This window comes from Poecilia latipinna, unplaced genomic scaffold, assembly GCF_001443285.1.
Source record: "Poecilia latipinna isolate Pla-1442-1.1 unplaced genomic scaffold, P_latipinna-1.0 Scaffold1398, whole genome shotgun sequence".
Classification (NCBI taxonomy): Eukaryota; Metazoa; Chordata; class Actinopteri; order Cyprinodontiformes; family Poeciliidae; genus Poecilia; species Poecilia latipinna.
In genome coordinates this window covers 152,630-174,456 of record NW_015114014.1, presented here as the reverse complement: position 1 = coordinate 174,456, position 21,827 = coordinate 152,630, and the positions used below count along the sequence as shown (strand labels likewise).

The 21,827-nt window shown below is 38.7% G+C and overlaps 1 protein-coding gene across 7 annotated transcripts in view; it reads left to right on the top strand.

The window, feature by feature from the left end:
* Positions 1-21,827, top strand: part of cadm3 (cell adhesion molecule 3) — a 146,844-nt gene that overhangs the window by 103,788 nt on the left and 21,229 nt on the right. For all 7 annotated transcript variants that reach the window (XM_015056666.1, XM_015056672.1, XM_015056671.1 and 4 more), the window contains exons 6-7: positions 18,278-18,448; positions 19,019-19,109. In XM_015056666.1, coding sequence (XP_014912152.1) covers positions 18,278-18,448; positions 19,019-19,109 — 262 coding nt within the window. The remainder of the gene's footprint in view (positions 1-18,277; positions 18,449-19,018; positions 19,110-21,827) is intronic.

Sequence of the window (21,827 nt, the reverse complement as noted above, 5' to 3'; positions counted from 1 at the left end):
AAAAGCTGCTCTGTCAGGTTTCAAGCTCTGTCACAAAACATTTTGAATTCAGAACAAATGGCACCTTTTGTGGAAATCTCAGAGTTACAGTAACGGTGTAATCACTAATCTAGAATGCAAAACTTTAGTCTGACTGCAATTCCTCTTTGACATGACATAATGCCATCTGTGCTCCCTACATGAATAATTAATGACAAAAAATGTTTTGAATAATGTTCCTGTGTTTCTGTAGTTCATTTAGATAAATCAGAAGTAGTTAAAATCAGTGTCAGCAGGCCAACGATTTGGAAACTTTCCAGCAAACTATGATGGCTGCATCTCTACTGGGATCTGAAAAAGGAAAGGAGGAATTGGCAGCCAAGATGCAGTTATTCCGATACATCGCTCTCAAAAGTGTACAAAGACCTGAAATGTGTTTTTTTGTGTGGTGTGGACAAAAGTATGTCATTATAAATCCTTTCATAGCATTTTTTTCACCTTTTATTTTGGCATATTACAACTAACAAAACAAAAATAAATTGCTAGAAGTTAAAGAAAAGGCACAACAACCTGTTTGATTAACAGTGCCACCTTTAAGCACCTTTTAGATAAATTTTTTTCTTTCAGTTATCTTTGTCATCAGTGCATCAGCATCCTACATCTTGTCTTGGCGATATTTGCTGGCTCAACGTGAAAAAGATCTCCAGATTTATCAGATTGTGAAAACATTTCTTGTCTATAACCGTCTTCAGGTTTCTGCAGATTTTATTTCATATTTAGTGGTGGGCTCTCTGGCTGGGCCATCCAAATTGTAATCATCCTTTCTTGCTGTTGATTTGCAACTATTCATAATTTCATTCAAATGGACCTAAGAGTCCGTCTGAAGAAAATTCTATCAGCGTCTTTATTTATTGAAGGCGCCGTGTTCTTGCAGTGTTGTGTTTGTGCCACATATTGGATTTGGAATTACGATCCAAACATTCACGGTTGGTTTCATCAGACAGTAACACATTCTCCTACAAGGTTTGGGAGAAAAGCTTTTACCTTCAGCTTTGCTCTTCTGTCAGGACATGTATGAGGAATAAAGGGGACACAACCACCTCTTCACAGATATTAATGGAGGTCACATTTTCTCCAATTATTTTTGACCACCATCATCATGCCACAGTGTGTAAATATAATGCTGTAGATATTTTTAACCTTCCCTCTGAGTGGCTCCTTTTTAACCTTTGTCACTTTTCTGCAAGCTATATATTTGTCTAAAAGTGGCAAATGAGCAAAATGTCAACTCAATCCTGCTGGAACCAGATTCACCTTGATGGATGCCAAGTGTAAAGTCAAGAAAACGGCTCAATCTCAATCAAAAGGTGATTCAACAAAATAGTTTAAGGGTTGTTCATATTTATTCACTGCAGCTTCTTAGTGTTCCTGTGATAAATTTGTTTTTCACTTGAACTGTGCATGATAAGTGTCACATCTTAGGTGGAAAATTAATTTATCATTCCGATTTGGCATTTTAATAGGTTTCAAAGCTGCTCTAAAAAGGCCTCTGAGCATCTGGCACATCCACGAATGTTACGTCCATGTAACAGCAAATTGATCAGGGCGCCTCTAGCCATGAAAGATGTTAACGTGTGAGTGTCCATGTGGATAGCCAGGCCAGTGAATCCTGCTTACATGAGGAGTAGTTGGCATCATGATTCAGGATGTGAAGGAGGAAGCCCAGCAGAGGCAGCGTAATGCTGCAGGCAATGTTGTTTTGGGAGAAAACCTTGCATCCATCCATTCATATGGATGTTATTTTTCCACATGCCACCGACCCACCGAAGCATCGCTGTGGACCGAATCAAACTTAGTTCAGTCACACTTAAATTACATCCCCAGCTGTTTCATAGTACTGTCTGTTTCTCTTTGTCCCTTTGATAAGAAAATATTTTAAACATTTTTTGCTGGAGGCCTTTATGAAAATCGTGATAAGTGCCAAATAAAACCAATTTCAGTCGCGCTTTTTAACCAAAGATATTAGGTGTAAAACATTTCCCCTCTGACTGCAGTGTAGAAATATCACAAAATGTCTGAAATTCAAATGACTTGTACTGCATAAGCTGGTGAGGCATCTCATATCCCATTTAAAGTGAAACACCAGGCTAGCAGGGACCATAAAAGGAAAAGTGCAGTGATGGATCCTGGCTCTCTAAAGAAAGAAATACATGTAGAACCATTACAGAAAGCCAAAAAGGTGAAGGATCAGCAGTTTGGAGTGAAATAAAGGGACATTTTCTCTTGTGAAATGACTATTCGATATTTTACAAAAGTATAGATGGATACATTCATTGCCTTGCTGTATTTGATACCTTAAACACAGATATAAAGGGTTTTGATTGTGAAATTACTGCATGGTGGGAAGAAGTGAAAGTCTTTGTGACAGGATTTAGCTCCTCATAGACGCTGGCAGGAAATTTTAGTGACTTAAACTTGATGGCAGCTGGTGAAGGTCAGTGAGCAACAGAGTGATAGGTGTCCTTTTTGGCTGATCAAACACCAGACATGCTGCTGGATTCTGCACCGTCTGAATCGGCGTGACTGTCCTTGATGGGAGACTCCTAAGAAAAAGACAATTTTGTTACAAATATCAGAAATGACTAAGTGGTGTAGTGATGGGAAAAAGAAGGCAAAGTGATGGTAGTTAAAACACTGGAGTATTTGATCAGCATAAGGTGTGATCAACAGGTCTGAAGCTTGCAGGTGTGTGTTAATACAGTGACAAGGTGGAAAGACAATAGCAGTAATCTTAGAGAAGCAGTTGTTGTTGGCCATCAATATGGGAAGGGCTATAAAGCTGCTTCTAAATCATTTGAAATCCATCATTCTACATCGATTATTCACCTACTATTTAAAAACTGCCACCACAAAGGAAGGAGACATTCAAAAACCCTGAGAGCTTCATCTCAAACTCTTCAGCACCCAGTTGGCATGTTAAACCTTAAATCTTATGTTAATACAGTTAGAAAAGCCAGATAAAAGTACATTCTCTAAAAAGTTATGTGGCAGTAAAACTTTTTTTTACAAAGCTATGTTTTAGGAATTCTCAAAATGTGCAGAACAAGTTGGAGCAAAACGCGGTCAAGCACGGCGTTGGCGGTGGGATTAGTTAGGCTCGTTTCTTGCAACAGCAATTTGAAGTAACTGAGTCAAGTGCTTACCAAAGTATTATAAAGTCAAGTGGGAGGCCATCCATCCAACTGCTGAAGCTTGCTCTAAGCTGACTCATCAGTTGTCTAAAAAACATCAACCAATCTGAAAAGGAAGAGCTGAAAAAGAAGAGAAGAAAGGCCAAATAAAAATCCAGAGTTTGACCTCACTGCAACGTGGCAGCACACCTCCAAAGATCTCTGTAAAGAAAAATGATAAGAGATTCTCATAAAAATCTCAGAAAAAAGGTAATTCAAGCTACTGCTGATGAAGGTGGTTCTACAACCCACTGAGTCATGCACTGACCTGTGAGTTTTTCCTACTGTACCAATATTAAAGGAAACTTTCTTCTCCCTATAACTGTAGGTGGCTTGCAGAGTCAGATACGCATTATGTCTGCAAACTGAAACAACCCAGAGACAGCTGGAAGATGCAAAGCTGGTCATTAATCATGACTAGAAGGGCTGGATTCAAAAGTAACACAGACATCCATGGTGTATTTTTGGAGGAGTTTCGGTGAATGTGCCCTTTAGAAACGCAAGCACACAAAGAGAGATTTAAAGGGAATCAACTATGAATGATGGCGTGTTTTAGGCCTCACCAGCTGTCCTGACATTGCACAACACCAATCAGTCATTGCTGGATGACAGACTAACACACATAAACACACAAAACTTTAGGTTCAGCACACAAAACCTGCGGTGATGGAGAGATTATAATCACTCACTGCGCTCGTCTCCGGCTACGTGGCAGAGAGCCGCAGGTCAACGTGTTGTTATTGTTTCCCATTCATGCAGTTTTATTTTCTAGACATCTTTTGACTTTGCTTGGATGTTGGAAACAGGATGGGTTTTCTCCAACGTATTCCTGACAGCCCAGACAGTAGGAGGGAAAGAGAAAGGAATGAGTGTGACTGAGGCTTAGCATATGTGCGTGTGTGAAGAGAGAAGGCAGCAGAGAAAGAAAGATGCCTTGTTTTAAGAAAGTGATGGTGAGGAGCTGACGAGAGAACAGAGAGCGGCCGAGAGCAAGCGAGGGAGAAGGGCAGCGTGCGCGCGCGCTTGTTCATAAAAATAGACAGAGCGATTGCAAGTGTACTAAGAGAGTGATGGAAGCTGCAGAAAGCGACGCGGGGCAGAGAGAGACAGACGGAAAAAGAAGACAGCAGAAGGGGGAATTAAGAAAACCACTAAAGAAGAAGTGAGGCTTCTTTGTGACTGAGCAGGAGCTGACTTGGAGGGGAGTGGATGAGGCGAAGGGGGACCAATTTTAAAGAAGAAGGGACAGGGACTAGGGGAGCGCAACAGGATAGAGGAGAGAAGCTGGAGTAACGGCTGATGAAATAGAGAGGAAAATCCAGAAACAGGATTTAGATAGAGAGAGAGAGAGAGAGAGAGAGAGAGAGAGAGAGAGAGTGGACGGAGAGCAGGAGAGAGTGCGGTAAAAGGGAGTGGTAATTGAGAAGAATGAAAGGCTAAGAGCTTTGAAGTCTGTATTACTTGTACTGTGTGAAAGGGCTATGGATCATTTAGTGACATCGATGTATTGGATTGGGGATAATAGGGATTTATGGTGGCACTTAAAGCCGCAGCAGCTGAATTTCAGCCCAAATTGTCATAATGCACATGGGGAGGATGTTGAAGGTTACATGGGCGTGTGTCAGTATGGAGAAGTATAATTAACGAGAAATTGCAGGTGGGAACACTGGTGAAGCAGGAAGCATCATAAGGCTGGGGAGAACAAAAACGTAAAAGAAAAAGAAAATCTAATTAGAATTATGTTAAAGTTATGTTTTACTTGAGATGTCGCAATAAATATATACATTTTGCTCAGCAGCTCCTCGGGGACTCCTTTAATTAAATATTTATTATGTAACACCTTCTGTTTCAGCCTTGAGGATGTCTTGAAATAGCCTGGAGACATAAAGGATGCTGGTGCAGGATGTAAGATTAAGGGTGTCTGAAATTTCTCATTAAGAGTCTGGTTCCAGCAGTTACTGCACAGCCTTTCAGACGAGAATAACATCAGGCTCAGTTATAGAAAAATCAAATCTGGCTGGGGCAATAATTACAATATTAATAAATCTGTGTCATATTTTTAGACAGTTGTGGTGGTTGTTTAGCCTAAATGAGTAAACAGTGATATATTATCACAGTTCCAACTGGAATATTTATAATTCATAAAATTCTCATTTTAAATCTGCATTTATAATGTCCTCTGTATTAAGGGGCATATATTACATTCGGTGGCAAAGTTTTAGCACCGACTGAGGCCCCAGAAAGGAGAGCAGATTTCGATGCATTTTGGTACAAACTCAGATATGATGTGATGTGTTTGCTGGAGCTCCCAGCAGTCAGTCGAAACACTGGCTGAAGGTCACCAGACATGTAAAATCTAAAGCTTCATCAGTATTATTTGAAAATTGACTTAGGCTCAATAACTGAGACTTGATTTTTCAGGGAGATTCAGAACTCTGAGTAAGAAAAGGTTAAAAACAAACTATTCATGTTAGCTTCAGCTACATAATAAAGGCCAGCCAGACCAGTCTTCTAAACCAAACTCTATCTAAAATGACTTCAGGCAATTTCAGGACAAAATAAACTTAACATGCTTCCAACATCGTATTCTTTTCTTCTTGAACTGCCATCAGTACGCGGCTATGATCAAAGAAAGCACTACATGTAATTACATTTCATCTGAAATTCAACATTCACTCACTAAATTGCACCTCACTTATGTTGTAATTCCTTACGTACCTTGGAACATGTTTACTGTCTAGACTTAAGAACAAAGGCTTTAAATTTAGATTCAGAAAAAGCTTTGAAATGATTGCAAATCCTTCAGCTCAGATTAAACAGAAGAGCTCCCACCAAACCGTATATTTAAGGCAATATATAGTACAGCAGTGGGCGGGGTGAGCATGGGGGTTAACAACCGTTACCTTCTTTTACAAGAAAAGTATTTACAAAGACAAAATATGAAACGCTTCGTCTTATCTGGAATAAACAAATTTTGTTCTTTTTTTATTAATATATTTTTAACGGAAATGCACAATTATATTCCACATGAAAGTAAATACAAAATAACAATCAGTTTTCATCAATGCAGAGCAGGATTTTCAATTCCTAACCTGCAGTGGTTCAGTGTTATAGACAGAAAAACCATCAGCAGGTGAATGGATGTAGCTGAGGAAGGAGCAGGTAGATGCAAATGAGGAAGTGATTAACAGCTGCGACGGGGAACAGAATGGTGGCCGAGGTGACGTGAAAGAACAGACAGAACCAACGAGATTGAAATGGGAAAAGAAACTTGAACAGCAAATTAAAATGACTGATAACTTAGAGAAACAAATCCAAAACACAAACAATGAGAATGACTGAACTAACACAAAGAATAAATTAAAACAGCCAGTTAAAAGAAAACAAAGAAATGATTAAAAGAGAAAAACATTGAAACTAAAAGTTCAAACAAAGAATCACTGTTTGAGACCTGATTTGAACTTCCCACTCTAAGAATTAAGAAATGACTTGACTTGTCCCTCACAGAGGAAAATGTTTGGCATTTCTTGAACAATGACAATTTTAAGATGATCAGATATTAGCTACCTCATTACAGAGACAATTTCTGCCTCATCAAAATAAATGTAGAACTGCGTTGCCATGAAAGGTCACCCATGCATGCCATATCATCTCATATTGTGCCTTAAGGAGAACGCAACACATAACACTTGCATGATCCGACGACCCAGCCTTCTGCAAACCCACAGCACCACCACCATAAAACTCAAATCAAGCGCTGGTAATGCAGTCTGATGAATCTATGAGGCATCTGCTGTAACTGCCTGTAAAATATCACTGCACTCATGACACCACTTACGCCCTCAGGTTTCTATTCTTCACTTATCAGCACCTCACAAACCAAATCATTAGCATTCCTCTCACTGGTCTGAATGTGCAAGAGACGTAAGCCAAATATGATCAGTAATTACACATTAAAAACAAAATGGCTGCAACAAAGCTGCACCAACTACAGAGCCTCGGGTTGAGCAAAATCTAGCATTGTTGGATGCCACTCCGTTTTAGTTTTGTAAACAAAATAAAATCTGCTTGACAAGGCTGTTAACTTTATGGAGGAAATTGGTCTAATAAATTCATCTGACAGTTTATTTTCCTTATGTCACTTAGAACGTGACTGAATTTGAGAAGGCTCGTCTGCATTTGGACATCACTGCGCGTCGTACATTTTCATCTCACCCACTGACGCCTGACATTTTAACGAGCAACTGGCGGGTTGTTATTGCTTTGAAAGTGTTGGATTTCTGTTTTATTTTTCTCTCTTACATTCAGGCAGTTTAATTTTCTTTTGTGAAGAACAAAAAAAAAAAAGACACATGCAGGTAAATCAGGGAAATCAGTCTCTTATGTAAAGCAAAAAAACAAAAAGCTTCTTAAAAGTACAGTAAGAGCACCACAGTTTAGTGGATGCTTTTTATCTGTGGTGGAAATTGTAGATACTTTATCTGAAAGTATTTTTTTTTAGTTGAGTGCAGTAAAGTACAGAAATGATAAAGACTCAGCAAAAAAGGACCCACTATACAGTATCCAGCCGCTGTAATCACTCAGAAATCCCAGGGCTCCAACTTTCTTTGGAAATTATGACCTGATAACTCACTTTACTGCTTTCACTGCTCATAATCTGATTAGAAGGGATGAGTGATGAGATTCAGTTATTTTAAAACCTTCCTCCTCTACAGGGGAGGCCGTTAGCTGAGCATGTGTTTCTTTTTGTTCACAGTTAGGTATTTTCACACCTTTGAGATGCCAAGCAAAAGCTACATTCTCCTCCTTTAGCAACTGATCAGCTTTACTTGAAGAGCTCAGAATTTTCTTTATCTAAATTAAAATAAACTACAACAAATTAGAAAAATTAAAAAGGCCTAAAAAACATCCGGAGTTTATGGGTAAATGCACAAGGAAGTTTCGAGCAATAAAGTGAAAATTAAGAGCCAGGAGAGATAAATGTAAAAATGAAGCACAACACATATTTGCATCAATCTTTAACTTAAAACTGTGACTCGGATACACTGCCAACATTACGGTATATAAGTCCCCCCCTGGTTTGATGAACATAATCTAAAATGGGCTTTATATCAAATTATTCAAAGGTCACATGCTTGCCTCACGTTGCCAACTAAAACAACCCAATTGGGTGCCAGGTAATATGATAATTTTGCTGGTTCAGTACCCATTAGCATAAACAACAGCAGAAACTCCCATTGAAACTATAGACATATTGTGGACAATCCCAAATGTGGGAGTTTGTTTACGCCTCATCTGGACCCCACAAAGATTACCTTTATAAAAAACGACAGAAATTATTTATTAAAACACTTTTAAATGATGTGCACATTATTAGTTGAGCATAAAGTGCTGCTTCCTTCCTCTTTTCCCATCACAGTTTAGAACCTTGGCTTGTTGGTCTTTGTGGATGTGGGAATCATCAAAAGAAATTCATGGGTTTAATTGGGAATCAAAGTTGAAATTTTGCCAACTTTGATTCCAGAGTGACTTTCTGCACTGTTTGCACTCGATATGAGCAGCTCTGAGGTTCCCACAGCGTGATAAACCTGACTAAGCACATCCCAGTTGTGCTGGGATTTCCACAAAAGCTTCAAGAAAGATGATATAAGTGTTCTGATTGCTTATATGTTAAACAACAATTAACCCTGCTCATAAAACAGTAAAAAAAAAATAAAATAAAATCCTGCCTGACTTTTATTAGAAGGACTTTAAATCTTAGGAAAATCTTGATAAACCTCAATAGGGCCGACAAGCATATGACTAGTTTTCAAAAACATTTTAGATCTCCTTTATTACTGTAATATTATGTTTTAAAAAGCAGTACTATGCAAAAACAACTTTGTTGAGCTTTAAATCATGTTAATGACATTTCCTAATCCAAAGTATTTTCAGAGTGTTGCTTTAATTATTCGTGTTTGAGGAAGCCTTGAATCCTGCTCTTACAAACTGCTGCATACTTAACCAATTCTTTGTCTTGTAGCTACAGACCATAGTCAAGCTACTGCCACACACCCCTCCCCTACACAGCTCCTCCAGACTAGCGGCAGCAGCAATTAGCAAACACCTGTTTGAATTGTGGATCTTCTGAGTTTATCATACTGCAGCTACAACACTCCTAGAATGGTTGGAAATGGCATCAAAAGATGCCATGGAGAAGCATTGTTGTGGTTATGTGTTGAAGGGGAGTTTTGGAAATGAGGTAGTTCTTAAAGAGACAGAGGCCACTTTCACAATGTCAGGTCAGAAGGTAAGAGGGTCCAAATGTAGTCCCTTCGCCCCATACGTTTGTGAGGACAGCAGAAAACCGCTGGTTTCTCCATTCAGCCAAGAAGGCCTGGATGTAACTTGAGTTAATGAAGTAGCCAATAGGATAAGTAAAGTGTGCTGGGTAAGTAATTTACCCAGTCCATGGTCAACACTAGTGCTAGAATGACCAACACGGCAAGGCAAATTGCATTGCTTTTTACATGAATATCCAACCCTAAGCATAAGTTCACACCATAAGCAAAGTTAATCATATATTGGTCTCCTATGCTTTATGTAATCTCTCCAACCAAAGTAACTATAATTGTAAACTCACACATTGAAAACTAATTTCAAAAACATGATTTTGGACTATTTCACTTTTCTGCACCCAGGGCTTCCCATTTTGCTCCAACCTATTTACATGGACAGCTGTACCAGATGGCCCTTTTTTTTCCCCTTTTTTTCCCCCATCACAGTCTGGGTCAAACAGATCCAAAGATGCAAAGATGCAAAGTAGCAAGTATGTAGCATCTGTTATAATAGATGTATCTTTCTAAAGCCTCACAGCCAGTCAGTGGTATAGATTGGCCCTTTTGCTGACTTTGATTGGTTCCAGCTTTGACATAGTTGATATTAAAGGCAAGTAGAATAAGAATATAGATCAAATTAAAGGAAAATAGAGTGGAAATATGAGCCATATATCCCAAGTAGGAGAAGAAAATTGTTCCATTTGACAGATTTTAATGAAATTGGACACATTTTTTACCCCACAGTCACAGATGAGAATCATATATGAATGCATGTGAGTGAAGTGGGTGGTACTCCATGCATCGCTGTGTTATTACAATCAACTCTGTTGCCACTTAGTGGATTGTGGGATGCTGAATTGCTGTGTTTAAGCACCCACTTATAAGGACACAATCTTTTTTTTTGCTTGGTTTGTGTAAATTAACCAAAGAGGATTTGCACCAACAAGGTGTAACCCATGTGTGAGAAAGACTTGTGAAAATTTAATTTTTAGGGTTTATTTTTACAACTTCAGTAGGATGTTGTTAAATCCATGTTTCATTCAGCACAAGGAAACATGTTCATCTTGTTGGTGGACTGATTTTGTTGAATACTGAGGCGTTGTTTTTGACCTATTTGTTTATCAGGTGATGGATTAACTGACTGGCTGGCTCAGCTCTCTGATCAGAAGCATCAATCTGAAAGACTTCGACCAGTTACTGCCACGTCCAGCTGCTTGATTCTGCTAATATGATTATCCTCTGGTGGACTGTATGCTTCAGGGTGGTTGCAGCTCATCTCTGTGGCATCCCAAACTGAAGGGCTGTTTGTTCTCCACATTGTTCCATAGCCTACCTATTCTTTCCTAAACCGAGCAAGAGGTCTTTTATAGAAAATTATGTGTATCTCATGAAAGTTTTAGCAGCTGCTGGAGTGTAGTTCAGCTTAAATATTAACAAAGGCAAAAGCTACACACACTTTAGCTAGTGCTGGGAAAATATGATCAAATATTAATGTGAATTTGAATGATTTATCCTTCATTAAAAATGTTACTTTCATTATGTGACTTTTGGAATTGTCTTGAATTTTAAAAATTTGGCAAACTTTTGAACTGGATTCGACTGAGCAGCAGCGTGTGATACGGCAAAAATACCTTCACTTTATGTCATTTCTTCTTTGCCTTTAGGATTGTGAGCACTGGTTTTGCAAAGGTATGAACACCTTTTGACTTTTTAATATTTTTGACACATTACAACCAAAACACAAAGATTCATTGGGCTCTTGCATGACGGGCATCAAGTAGGCCATTATTGTGAAATTAAAATAAAGTAATTCATCACTTTTCCTTTCTTGATAAATACATTTTCAGAAAAGTGTGGTAAGCATTTCACTTTAGAAAAGTATTTATACGACTCAATCCTTTACAGGCATCTTTTAACTTATAACGCCTGACAGTGTTAGTTATAAAAATAAAAAAGTGAGTTTTTTTTTAAAGACTGGTGATTGGCTAGAAATCTGCTATCAGTGGACCTCTCGTTTAAGTTACAGCTTGTTGGTCTTTTCCAACCTCTGGTAATATAAATATAAGCACCTGTGAGAAATCTAACACTTAACTAATAAGCATCTTTTCAAAAATATCAAATGAGAAAAGAATTACAGAGAGACATTTTTACTGCCTGACACATTCAGGACTTTTTGCTGGTTTTGCCTTTATGTTCAGTGTGTGCATGTTTTGCATAACTCTTACTGTTGTGAAAATGACCAGCAATGTGGGCTTGAGTGCGTGTTCATGTGTTTGCATGTAGACAGGTTGAATCTAAACATACGGGATTATAACGGTCAGAAATGTTTTTTGAGTTTTGGGTTCAAAACATCAATGAAGAAGGCAGTTGTTAGCAATTAGTTAATGATCTTAATAAATCTGCCTTAAATTCAATATTCACTTCCTGTTATATTTTTTTCTTTGGCTAATGGTGAAATCTAAAGGAATTATCTGGACAGTCAGCTGCTAATTGCTTTGTTATGTTTATACTTACATTCTTCTAAAAGCTACTTAATTAGTTCTTAGTATTTTGGAGTAGTTATAGGAATTTCAGAAAAAAGTACTATTCAGGTACAGAGAGAGTAGTATGTTGTGATTCGTTTTACAAAATTGAATATTATTCAAACAAAACTACAAAAATATTGACGTAAAACAAAACATAAAAGGTAAAAATTGAAAGTTAGCTTTTAAAAAGTTTTTCTTTTTATTTAAATACCAAATTCATTTACTGTAGAAATTTGCTTATTCTGTCTGCCTACCTGGTGCAATGCTGTCATATCAAAAACTGAAAGTAAAGATAAAAATAAAGCTGTTTGAAATTATTGAATACTTATGCTGCATTTACTGTTCAAAGCTAAACATAAATTGCTGCCATCCCTGTATGATAATGCCTTACTTTGCTCCTACTTGGAACAGGCGGTTTCTTGGTGCAGTAAGGACCCACAAGTGAAAATACTGATCTGCAGATGAATAGTTCAAAAAATATACTGTAGAGGAGACAGCGTGCTCACTTTGAGCTAATTTGAATATTACACAGAGATGTTGACAAGCCCTAAAATGAAGCTTATAAACATAAGAAACAATTGAATAAAATCAAGCATGTTTGCAAAAATAAGTGAGAGGACAATAATCAGACTGGATCAGAGAGGAAGAGCAGTAAATTGGTTCAGTTTATTGAACTCAATCCTAAGGCGACAGTTCTTTTTTCTTTCTTTCACAGTTGCACCGACAGATGGTTATTAGTGTCCCATTTTTTAAGATGGCTTCAAAGGGCAACAGACATGCTGAAATGTTTCTCCAGATTCAGAAGCTGGATCATAATTATCGTTCAGAACAACTCTTCTCTGTCCACCATCTTCTCTCAGACTCTGTGGCATTTTTTCCCACATAGCTCTCCTTTTTCCAGCCTTTTCCAGCTCTTGATCTTAGAACCAAATTAAGTAGTAAGTAACTTTATTGGCTTCATGTGAACGTTCCCCATAAATGATGCAGCTGTACTAGCTTTCACCTGGTGGGTCTGTAGGGTTAATGTTGTATTGCAAAAGGAAAAAGGAAAATATTATTTCAGAGTTACTGACACCCATTGGAAAGAATCTACATTTTGTGGCAATAGCAGAACCTTAAAGTGAAAAAAAAACCATATTAGGACATTTTTGTTAATTTATTTATTTGTCTGCTTATATGTATTGTATAACCCCAGTTTACCAGTAAAACAGCACTTATTCTTTTACACCACTTCACCAGGGTAGACCATCCTGAGTCTGCTCACCCCACAGACTTTCTAGGATGGGGACTGAAATGTTTTTTTTGGGTTAGATTAATTTTTTCCTACCATTTGGCAGTATGTCTTTGAATCATCATCCTACATAATAACCCAGATGATACATTTTAAGTTTTCTGTCAGCAGCCCCAGATTTTCATTAAAAAGTCTTTTTATAAAAAGAAAAACAAAAATGGGCCCACAGCATTACAGGTCCTCCACTGTACCAAAGGGTTCATGTGAGGTATTTCTTTAGGTATTCTTCTTTTGCTTTATGGTAGACCAACATGGAGTTTTTGGTGCTGAAAAGCACAATAATAATCTCATTTTAAATAAAGCACTCAGAGCCAATGGGGCTTACATGCCTAAGAAAGGTATTAGAACTATTTGGTGCCTTGCATATTACAAATCTTATATACAAATACATATATGTCCATTTTTCAAAGTTTTGGGTACAGCTAACCCTTGAAAATTCCAGTTTGTATCTTACAAAGTCCAACATGTTATTACTCTTTATTTACCGCTCTGTTAGGTTTACCAGACGTCTATATTTTCCTTGATGTTCTCATAATGAATTGGAGAAAAGGGAATCACAAGAAAACACACAAGATTGCTGTATTTGGGGAAAAAAAACAAACAAACAAAAAAAACAACATAATCTACTGTTTTAAATTTTCCTTAATGAACGCCTTGAATTCATTTCATTTAAAACAAAAACGTGTGGCTTCATAAGAGTGGTACACAGGAGCCAGTGGGTAAACAAACAGGGTTCCACCATTCCCAAGGTTAGATTCTGGAGATCCATTGTCTTTAATAAAGCCAGTATATGCTGTCTTTGTGTGTGCAGAGACAGAAGGGATAGTGGGAGAGACAGGCTGCAGCGAAAAGACTGGCGTTGGCTTATTGAAATGCTCCTGGAAAGTAAACTAATTTTCTCAGCGGGTCAGAGGACTGGTTATGGTAATAAAAAGAGAGATGTCATTAGATTCAGAGGTATTTGAAGTGCTCTCTGGTGTGGGTGGAGATAGAGGGCCGAGGGAGAGCGAGAGCGGGGGGGGGGCTGCCCCCCGCAGCAGAGTGTGAAAGAAAGAAAGAAAAGCAAGGTGTGTGTGTTTTTCCGTGTGCTTCCCTGCCACTATCTCTGTCTCCTCTGAGGGTAGTTATTCATAAGCTTGACCTACATGCGCCCATGCTCATGTGTGTGCATTCGCGAGTGTGCTTGTCAACTCATGCAGGAGTAAGTGTCGAGGTTCTGGCCCGTTCTCCAAGATTCACGAACCACTTTCACGGTCTGAACCAAACCACTCGGTCTGATACGTCTTCCTGCAGCAGATGGAGATCTTGAAATCACAGCCTCAACCACAGTTATGCTTTTATACTGGAACTGTGGTTGATTCTGTGGCTTCGTACGCTCACTTAAGCATACCTGATTCTCTGTCTCCTGCTCTCAGAAATGTAAAATAAACAAAATAGAAAACCTGAAAACAGCCAATACAAAAGCATACATTGTACAAACAAGTCTAAATAACTAAATGTGGCTTCACCAGATTGCTTATTCTTTTCCCTGTGAGCAGAGCTTCCCCCCTCTTCCCCCCTCCTGTCCAAAGCGATGGTTTATAACCAAGTGAAATGCAAACGGTCTCCTAAGCAACAGCGAGCGAGTGAGCCCGAAGAAAGCTGAGGGTAGCAGCATTAGATCTTTAGCCTCTCCTGTCCCTTTGATGTCCCTCAGCCTGAGACGTTACAGACAGGCCTGGCTGGTAAACATGAACATGAGCAGGCAGTGTGAAGTCTACTGACGTTCGCAGACAAGGTTATGAGTAATGAGGCAACATTTGCATGACAGAGCTGCCATAATGCGATTCTGAGTTTGTTTTGTTATAGTTTGGAGCAAAAGTATGCAATTAAAACTCACCGAGGTCCAGTCACTAACATTTACTCCTGGTAAAAGATTTAAAAAAAAAAAAAAGTAAAACTTTCATCTTTTATGATCTTGCCTACTATTCTGTTCACATGTTCATTAATTGCATTTCCATTGACCATCTAATTGTGCATTTATATGGCAAATTGGAATTACAAAAATACATTTACTTAATGGAAACTCGCCAATTTCGAAAAAAATCATGGTTTTCGATAAAACGTTTTTGTGCTGGGATGAGGTGGTTCGTCGACTGTATAGAAATTAGTGTATTTTCTAGATGCAAAACGAGTCATGTGATCAAAAACTGGATGTTACTACTGGTGGAAAAGATGAAGATGATCACAGGAAGTGGTAAGATGATGACAGCACAGCATGTTTTTAAATGACTTATTGTGTGAACAAACTTATTCATATATGATTTTAATTGTGCTTCTGATTTAATGGAAACACTGCAAATGCGAAATTGTGTTTTTTCAACATTAGAGGAATGTCAACAGTTTTGTGCGCAATTGTAATGGAAGCACAGCTAGTGTTAGCAGTCTGCATTTTATAGTAGACAACTAGCTATTTTACAGTGTCTCAGGCAAATAGGCAAAGTTTCAGGCAAAGTCTCAGATTTGGACCGAGTCGCTGGTTTAGAGCATAAAAAGCTCAGATAATTAAGTCATTTCCTCCATCCTCAGCAGCTGTTTTGCTCCTTCTTTATTTCTGTACTGGATAATAGACCTAGTGTAAAAGTGACTGACGAAACAGAAAAAAGGTTTTAAATAATTTTAATTAGGATTGTAAATGAGTCAGTTTTTCACCTGGTGGGCATTTCTCAAAATTTTATGAAAGTATTTAAAACTCTTGAAACAATTCACAGTTGGAAGGCTTGAAGGAGAGAATAACTAACCTGCTGTGACATCTCTAACCCATTTTTTGTAAAGCCAGCACATAGAAGATCACTTTTTTCTGTTTCTTTCTTTCCCTGCACTATATTATTTCCAGCCTTCAGCAGACAGTATTTTTTCTGTGCAGTTTATAAATTCAAAATTCGAATTATTTGCTTTTTCAGAATTCAAAACCATTTGGACTTAATTTAAATAAAATTATTTAAAATCATTTATTTAATACATAGATTATGAATAAACTTTATTATATTTATTCATAAAAATTAGACAGACTAAATATTTGTCTTCCCAAATTATTAATACAAAATGCATGCAAAATGCATTTAGTAATTTCTCATGCAAATGTATGCAAACAGCATCAGACAAGACATTAATTTGCTTTGTATAACTATTTTAGGACTATACAAGGACATGTTAACTCCACTTTGCTCACTTTTAGCACTCTCAGATATCTTTGTGGATTTCCCAAAGGTACAAATACCCTTTGAATACTCAAACTGTGCCACAAACAGTTAAAATATAAGGCAATTACGGCGAAATTACAGTCATCAGGGCTTTATTTTCCTCTTTAGTGAATAGTGCACAATGGCTTTTTTTAGTTTCCCATAGTCCATTATAACATCTTCAAATTGCTTCCATTTCCTTCACTGATATTCCCATAACTTGTTGGGATAATTAAGCTGAATGAATGGGCTTAAATGTGGATCAGCTATGGATCATAAAATGGGGGTTGCTAGGCAATTTTCTCAGACCAGACAATGGCTGAGGTGTAAGGAAAGCAGAATACTTTGATTGCAAATTTGCACCAACAGATTATATCACTGTAGTCACAATATGGATGTATTAGTACAAAGAATGACCTTTCAATAAAAGGAATGGCAGTTATTTTGTGATATTAACAACACAATCACCGGTAAAAGTTTGGTCTGGTTCACATGTTTTGCCGATTTGGAGAAGGTCGTCATCCCTTGTTTTTAGTGGGGTGTGCCGTGACACTGTGGGGTGCTTGAGTTGCTACGGAGATGGATACAGTCTTTAGATCAAAATCATCAATATAAATCATGTGTGTTGGTTAATGTTCCACTTATTATGGTTCAAAAGGAACTCTAAACAAATGGTCTTATAGTCTAGACCAGAGGTTCTCAAACTGTGGGGCGCGCCCCCTAGTGGGGGGCGCCATGCGTTGCAAGTGGGGAGGAGCGGGAAGCCGTCTGGATGAAAAAAAAAACATGAACGCTGTATGCGCTGGGTTTTTACCTTAGAATGGCCAACTCTCTGTTATTCCTCTGTCAATTTGATACAGTCGGGGCTTCCGCACTTCCCATATCGGTGTCCTCTGTCACTTTAACAGTTAAAACTGTTTAATCCGTTGTTAACATGTCGTAACCTGTTTTTCCGAGCCGCCTTTAAACGCAACATGAGCGCTACGCAGGGTTTATACCTGTGCAGCAGTGAAGGAGGCCTGCTGCTGCTGTCCAGAGCTACGCAGGTTTGTGTTAGAATCATGGCAGCAAACCAGCAAAACGCAAAAAAACTTTTCACAGTTTTTCCCCCAGACTAACCGACTGAGTTGAGTAAAATTGTTGGATGCAGGTAATGTTAGCTAAAAGATGACTAGCTAATATCAATACAGCACCTTAAGCTTAACAAGTAGCCTGTAGGCTACCGATATTGTTGTATATGTCCTGCTACGATTCATTTTGCCCCCCAAAAAGTTGATTCCCCCCTGGAAGGTTGATAGAATAACAGCAGATCTTTGATGTATTGCGGTTCTAAGCCATTCAGTTATTTATAAACTAACAACATTATTTTAAAGTTTATTCTCTGTGATACACAGAGCTAGTGTAAGGACTTTAGAACTGGGCCTCTGTCTTCCTGGTTTTAGTGAGGACACCACCAGCAGCGATAGATGTTTTAGGCAGACCTGTGAAGACACTGTTACAGTAACCAATGCGACTAAAGATAAACAGGAATGAGTTTGTCTAGCTCTCGCTTCTCTTAATCCTGTAAATGTTCTTCAGTTGGTAGAAGGCCGACTTTGTAACTGTCTCTATGTAGCTCTGATGGTTGGGGTCAGAGTCCATCACCACACCCAGATTTTGAGCCTGATCACCATTTTACTTTTAACCCTTCCATGTCCTTGCCTCCTCACTTTAGGGGGCCCTGACGTGGTGGAGTCCGTTCCAGATGACCCCACTTACAACGTCAGCAGCGAGCTCACCCTGGAAGTGACCGCTAACGACGATAACGGCAAAATCTCCTGCGTCGTCGACCACGACTCTGTGAAACATGGGGAGAAGAGGAGCGAGCAGTCTCTGCGGGTGTTGTGTAAGTCAACTGGGAGACTGGGAGGTTTGCTGGGAGAATGAATGGTGAGAAGATACAACAGGTGCTGGGTGAAGAAACGGGAGAAATGTAAGCTAGTGTCTTTGACAAATTTGCTTCTTTATATTCTTTCTTAAGCTTTTTTTGAAAAGCATGAGAAACATCCACCTCCTTTGTAGTTTGATCTAAAATGTACCAGTCTGTTATAACAAGAAGAAGACAGGAATCTTACTTTTCTCGCCTGCTGCACTCAGCTAGAGTTGAGCCACAGTGGGTAAGAAGAACACTTTATCAGCTAAAATGAAATCACTAACTGAAGACTCTGTATGAATACTGCCCCCCTGTGGGTAAGGTGGTGGTACTGCAGCTCAGATGTAAAGCAATGCTATTGTGTAAGGGGGTTATGTCATAGTAAGATGATGCATGTAGAACACAGAATATAGTAGATGGAGACAGGAATGAATGGGACTGTCTGTGGTGTGTGTACAGCTCTTACTCCTGTGTTATATAACCGCACCGTGTCGGTGTGTGTGTGTGTCTGTGTGTGTGTGTGTGTTCGTCTTCTTCTTATAGATGCCCCTGAAGTAGCGATCACTCCTGAGGAGAGGATGGCGATAGAGGGGCAGAGGTTTTCTCTGCAGTGTTCAGGAAAAGGCAACCCTGAGTAAGAAAAGCACACACACATTCCTTTTTCATGTCAACCATTTTACAGAAATAAGCTCATGTTTCTTCAGACACACTTGCCTACAATCTGCATTTATATTTACAGCAAATTGTTGCCATGCTATCTATTTAAACACATATTTGCACTATGTTAGGTTACAACTGAAATCTCACAGTTTTTTACTGGTATTTTATTGGGCAAACACAAAGTTCTGTTATAAAATGAGAGGATTGGAATTTGTGATTGTACCCCTAAATAATATCTCCTGTGGCTTCAGAAGTTGAACCTGTGCATAAAAATCAAGCCTCAGAGGTCTGGTTGACATCATTATTAGACAAACAGTGCCATGAAGGCCAAGAGAAAAGTTTAAAGCATGGTTAAGTTATAAAAGAGTATCCAAAGCTTTAAAAATCTCATGAAGAACTTTTCAATCATCTGAAAGTGAAAATAGTATGACACAGTTGTAAAGCTACTAAAATATGGGCGTCCACCTAAAACGCACAGGTTAGAAAGGGAGTGCATTACAAAGACATGTAGCCAAGAGGCCCATGGTAAGTCTAACCTTTATAGAAGAGGGACAAGACAAAGGCCATAGCTGAAAGAAAGCCATAAGAAGCCCTGTTTGCAACAAGCCATGTTGGGGATACAGAATGAAAAGTGGTTTTGGGGCCTACTTTAGAAATGCCATTTGCACACATTGTATGTCCCCCCGATCACACCGTTCCTCAAGGTGAAACATTGTAATGGTTTTATCATGCTTTGGGAATGCTTTTCTTCAGCAGTGATCAGGAAGCTGGTAGGAGTCAATGGGAATGTTGATGAGCTAAGTACAGGGCAGTTGCTAAAGACTTAAGCGGTTCTCCTTTCAACAGGATAACACAAACCTAAAAAGCAGACACCTTCATTTAGATTGTGGCATATTTATGTACTAGAATCTTCTGGTGAAATTGGGATTGATAAACTTCTGCAAGACTTAAAAATTTATGTTCCCAGACGTTCTATCCGATCTTACCCTGAGGATTTTGGTATTGAAGAAAACAGCATGTGTTACTCTAGATGTGCAAATCTGGTAGAGACAAGCCTCAAAATACGGCTAGTCTATATACGTATTTTATATCAGTTTCATAGCGTTTTTAGCTTTAAATATCCAATGTACTTCCAAACTGCTGACCTTCCCGCTTTTATACACACTTTCCTTTTGAGTTGCTACGCTCATTTTTTTCCCCTTCACCTTGCTCTTTTTTATATTTAGCCAGTTATGGAGCACGGTGACTAAACTTTAAACTGCTCCCACATATTGTGTGATTTTGTGGTCTGCACAGACTCGGTCTCACAGTCTGCAGATGCCTACATTTCTAGTGACAAATTCCTTCATTTCCCACAATCCAAATGTATCGATGAGCTGGTTGAGTACTTAACCTCATTTGCTCTCCACAACGCTAGCGACCATCAGTGTTGTGCAGAAGGTAGTAGCAGTCACAACATGAAACGGCCTCTGCACATGTTACACTACAAGTTGTTACAAGCTTATCAAAGTGAGATGAGTTGGTTGATGCTACCAACCTCACATAACTGAGCCGTGACAGGTTGAGTGGCTAAAACCTTTCCTTGACTTACACGCCCCAGAATGCCATGTGGTTCTGAACTGGAGTATTTTCTATTGATATTGACCATGTTTCTGTTGTGATACATATTAATATTGTTTTATCACCCAGCCCACCCAGAACAAAACTAACAGCAGGAATCACAGAAAAATGTATTTGTGCAAAGTTTTGACCCAGGTGTCTGAATGCAAATAGATTTTCAATGTTGTAAAATTTGGAACTGTGCATCATTATCATTTCCCATGAAATACAATTAAAATATATTGAAATAGTCATGATGTGACAAAATATGAAAAATTCTTATTGTGTGTCGGCACTTTTGCAAAATTCTGTGACTTCTATGAGATTTCAGCTGAGCTGAAGCTCTCAAATCTTTGTCTAATAAAACTGTGACAATCTTGAACTTAAGGTTACACATCATTCCTTTTTCTCAGAGAAAAGCAATAGAGATCCTCTTGTAGGACTTTTGTGAGCTCAGATTTGACTTAAAGTACGTTTTTCTGAAAAAAATATGACAACTCAGTCCACAAAAAACGGCTGCTGACCCGAGGGTCAGTGTTCATTTGGGCCGCTTGGTTTAAGGTGACAGGATGGGGACACTCTGAATAGCTCTAGGTGCCAGAGGTGATACTTTCACCTCTGGTTGTACTCTCTGACATCCTTTTAAGGAAGAAATGCAGTCTTTCTCTTTGACTCTCAGCAAAATGATTCTATTAGGGCTTTATGGTGGCGCAGTTGTTTGCACTGTTTCTTTGCAGGAGCAAGGAAAGAAACAGGAAACAGGTTAAAATGCAGGATGCATTTTAATCCAGGACCGTTGTACTTGTTTGCATGTTCTCCCCATGCATGTGTGGGTTCTACCTAAGTACTACAGCTTCCCTGTGAAGTTCATAAAAATGCTTTGTAGGATAACTATCTAATGCTGCTGTTAGGCATGACTCTGTCGATGTGTGGTTATTTATCCTGTGATAGGATGTGCTTAACGTTCCTGCGCCGATAAGCTGACAAATGGAAGAATGGATAAATAAACTGCTGCATTTAACAACAAAACCAAATCATTAACATTAAACAGTTGCTCTAATTTTACAAAGATCTCAGCTCAGGCTGTTTTAAT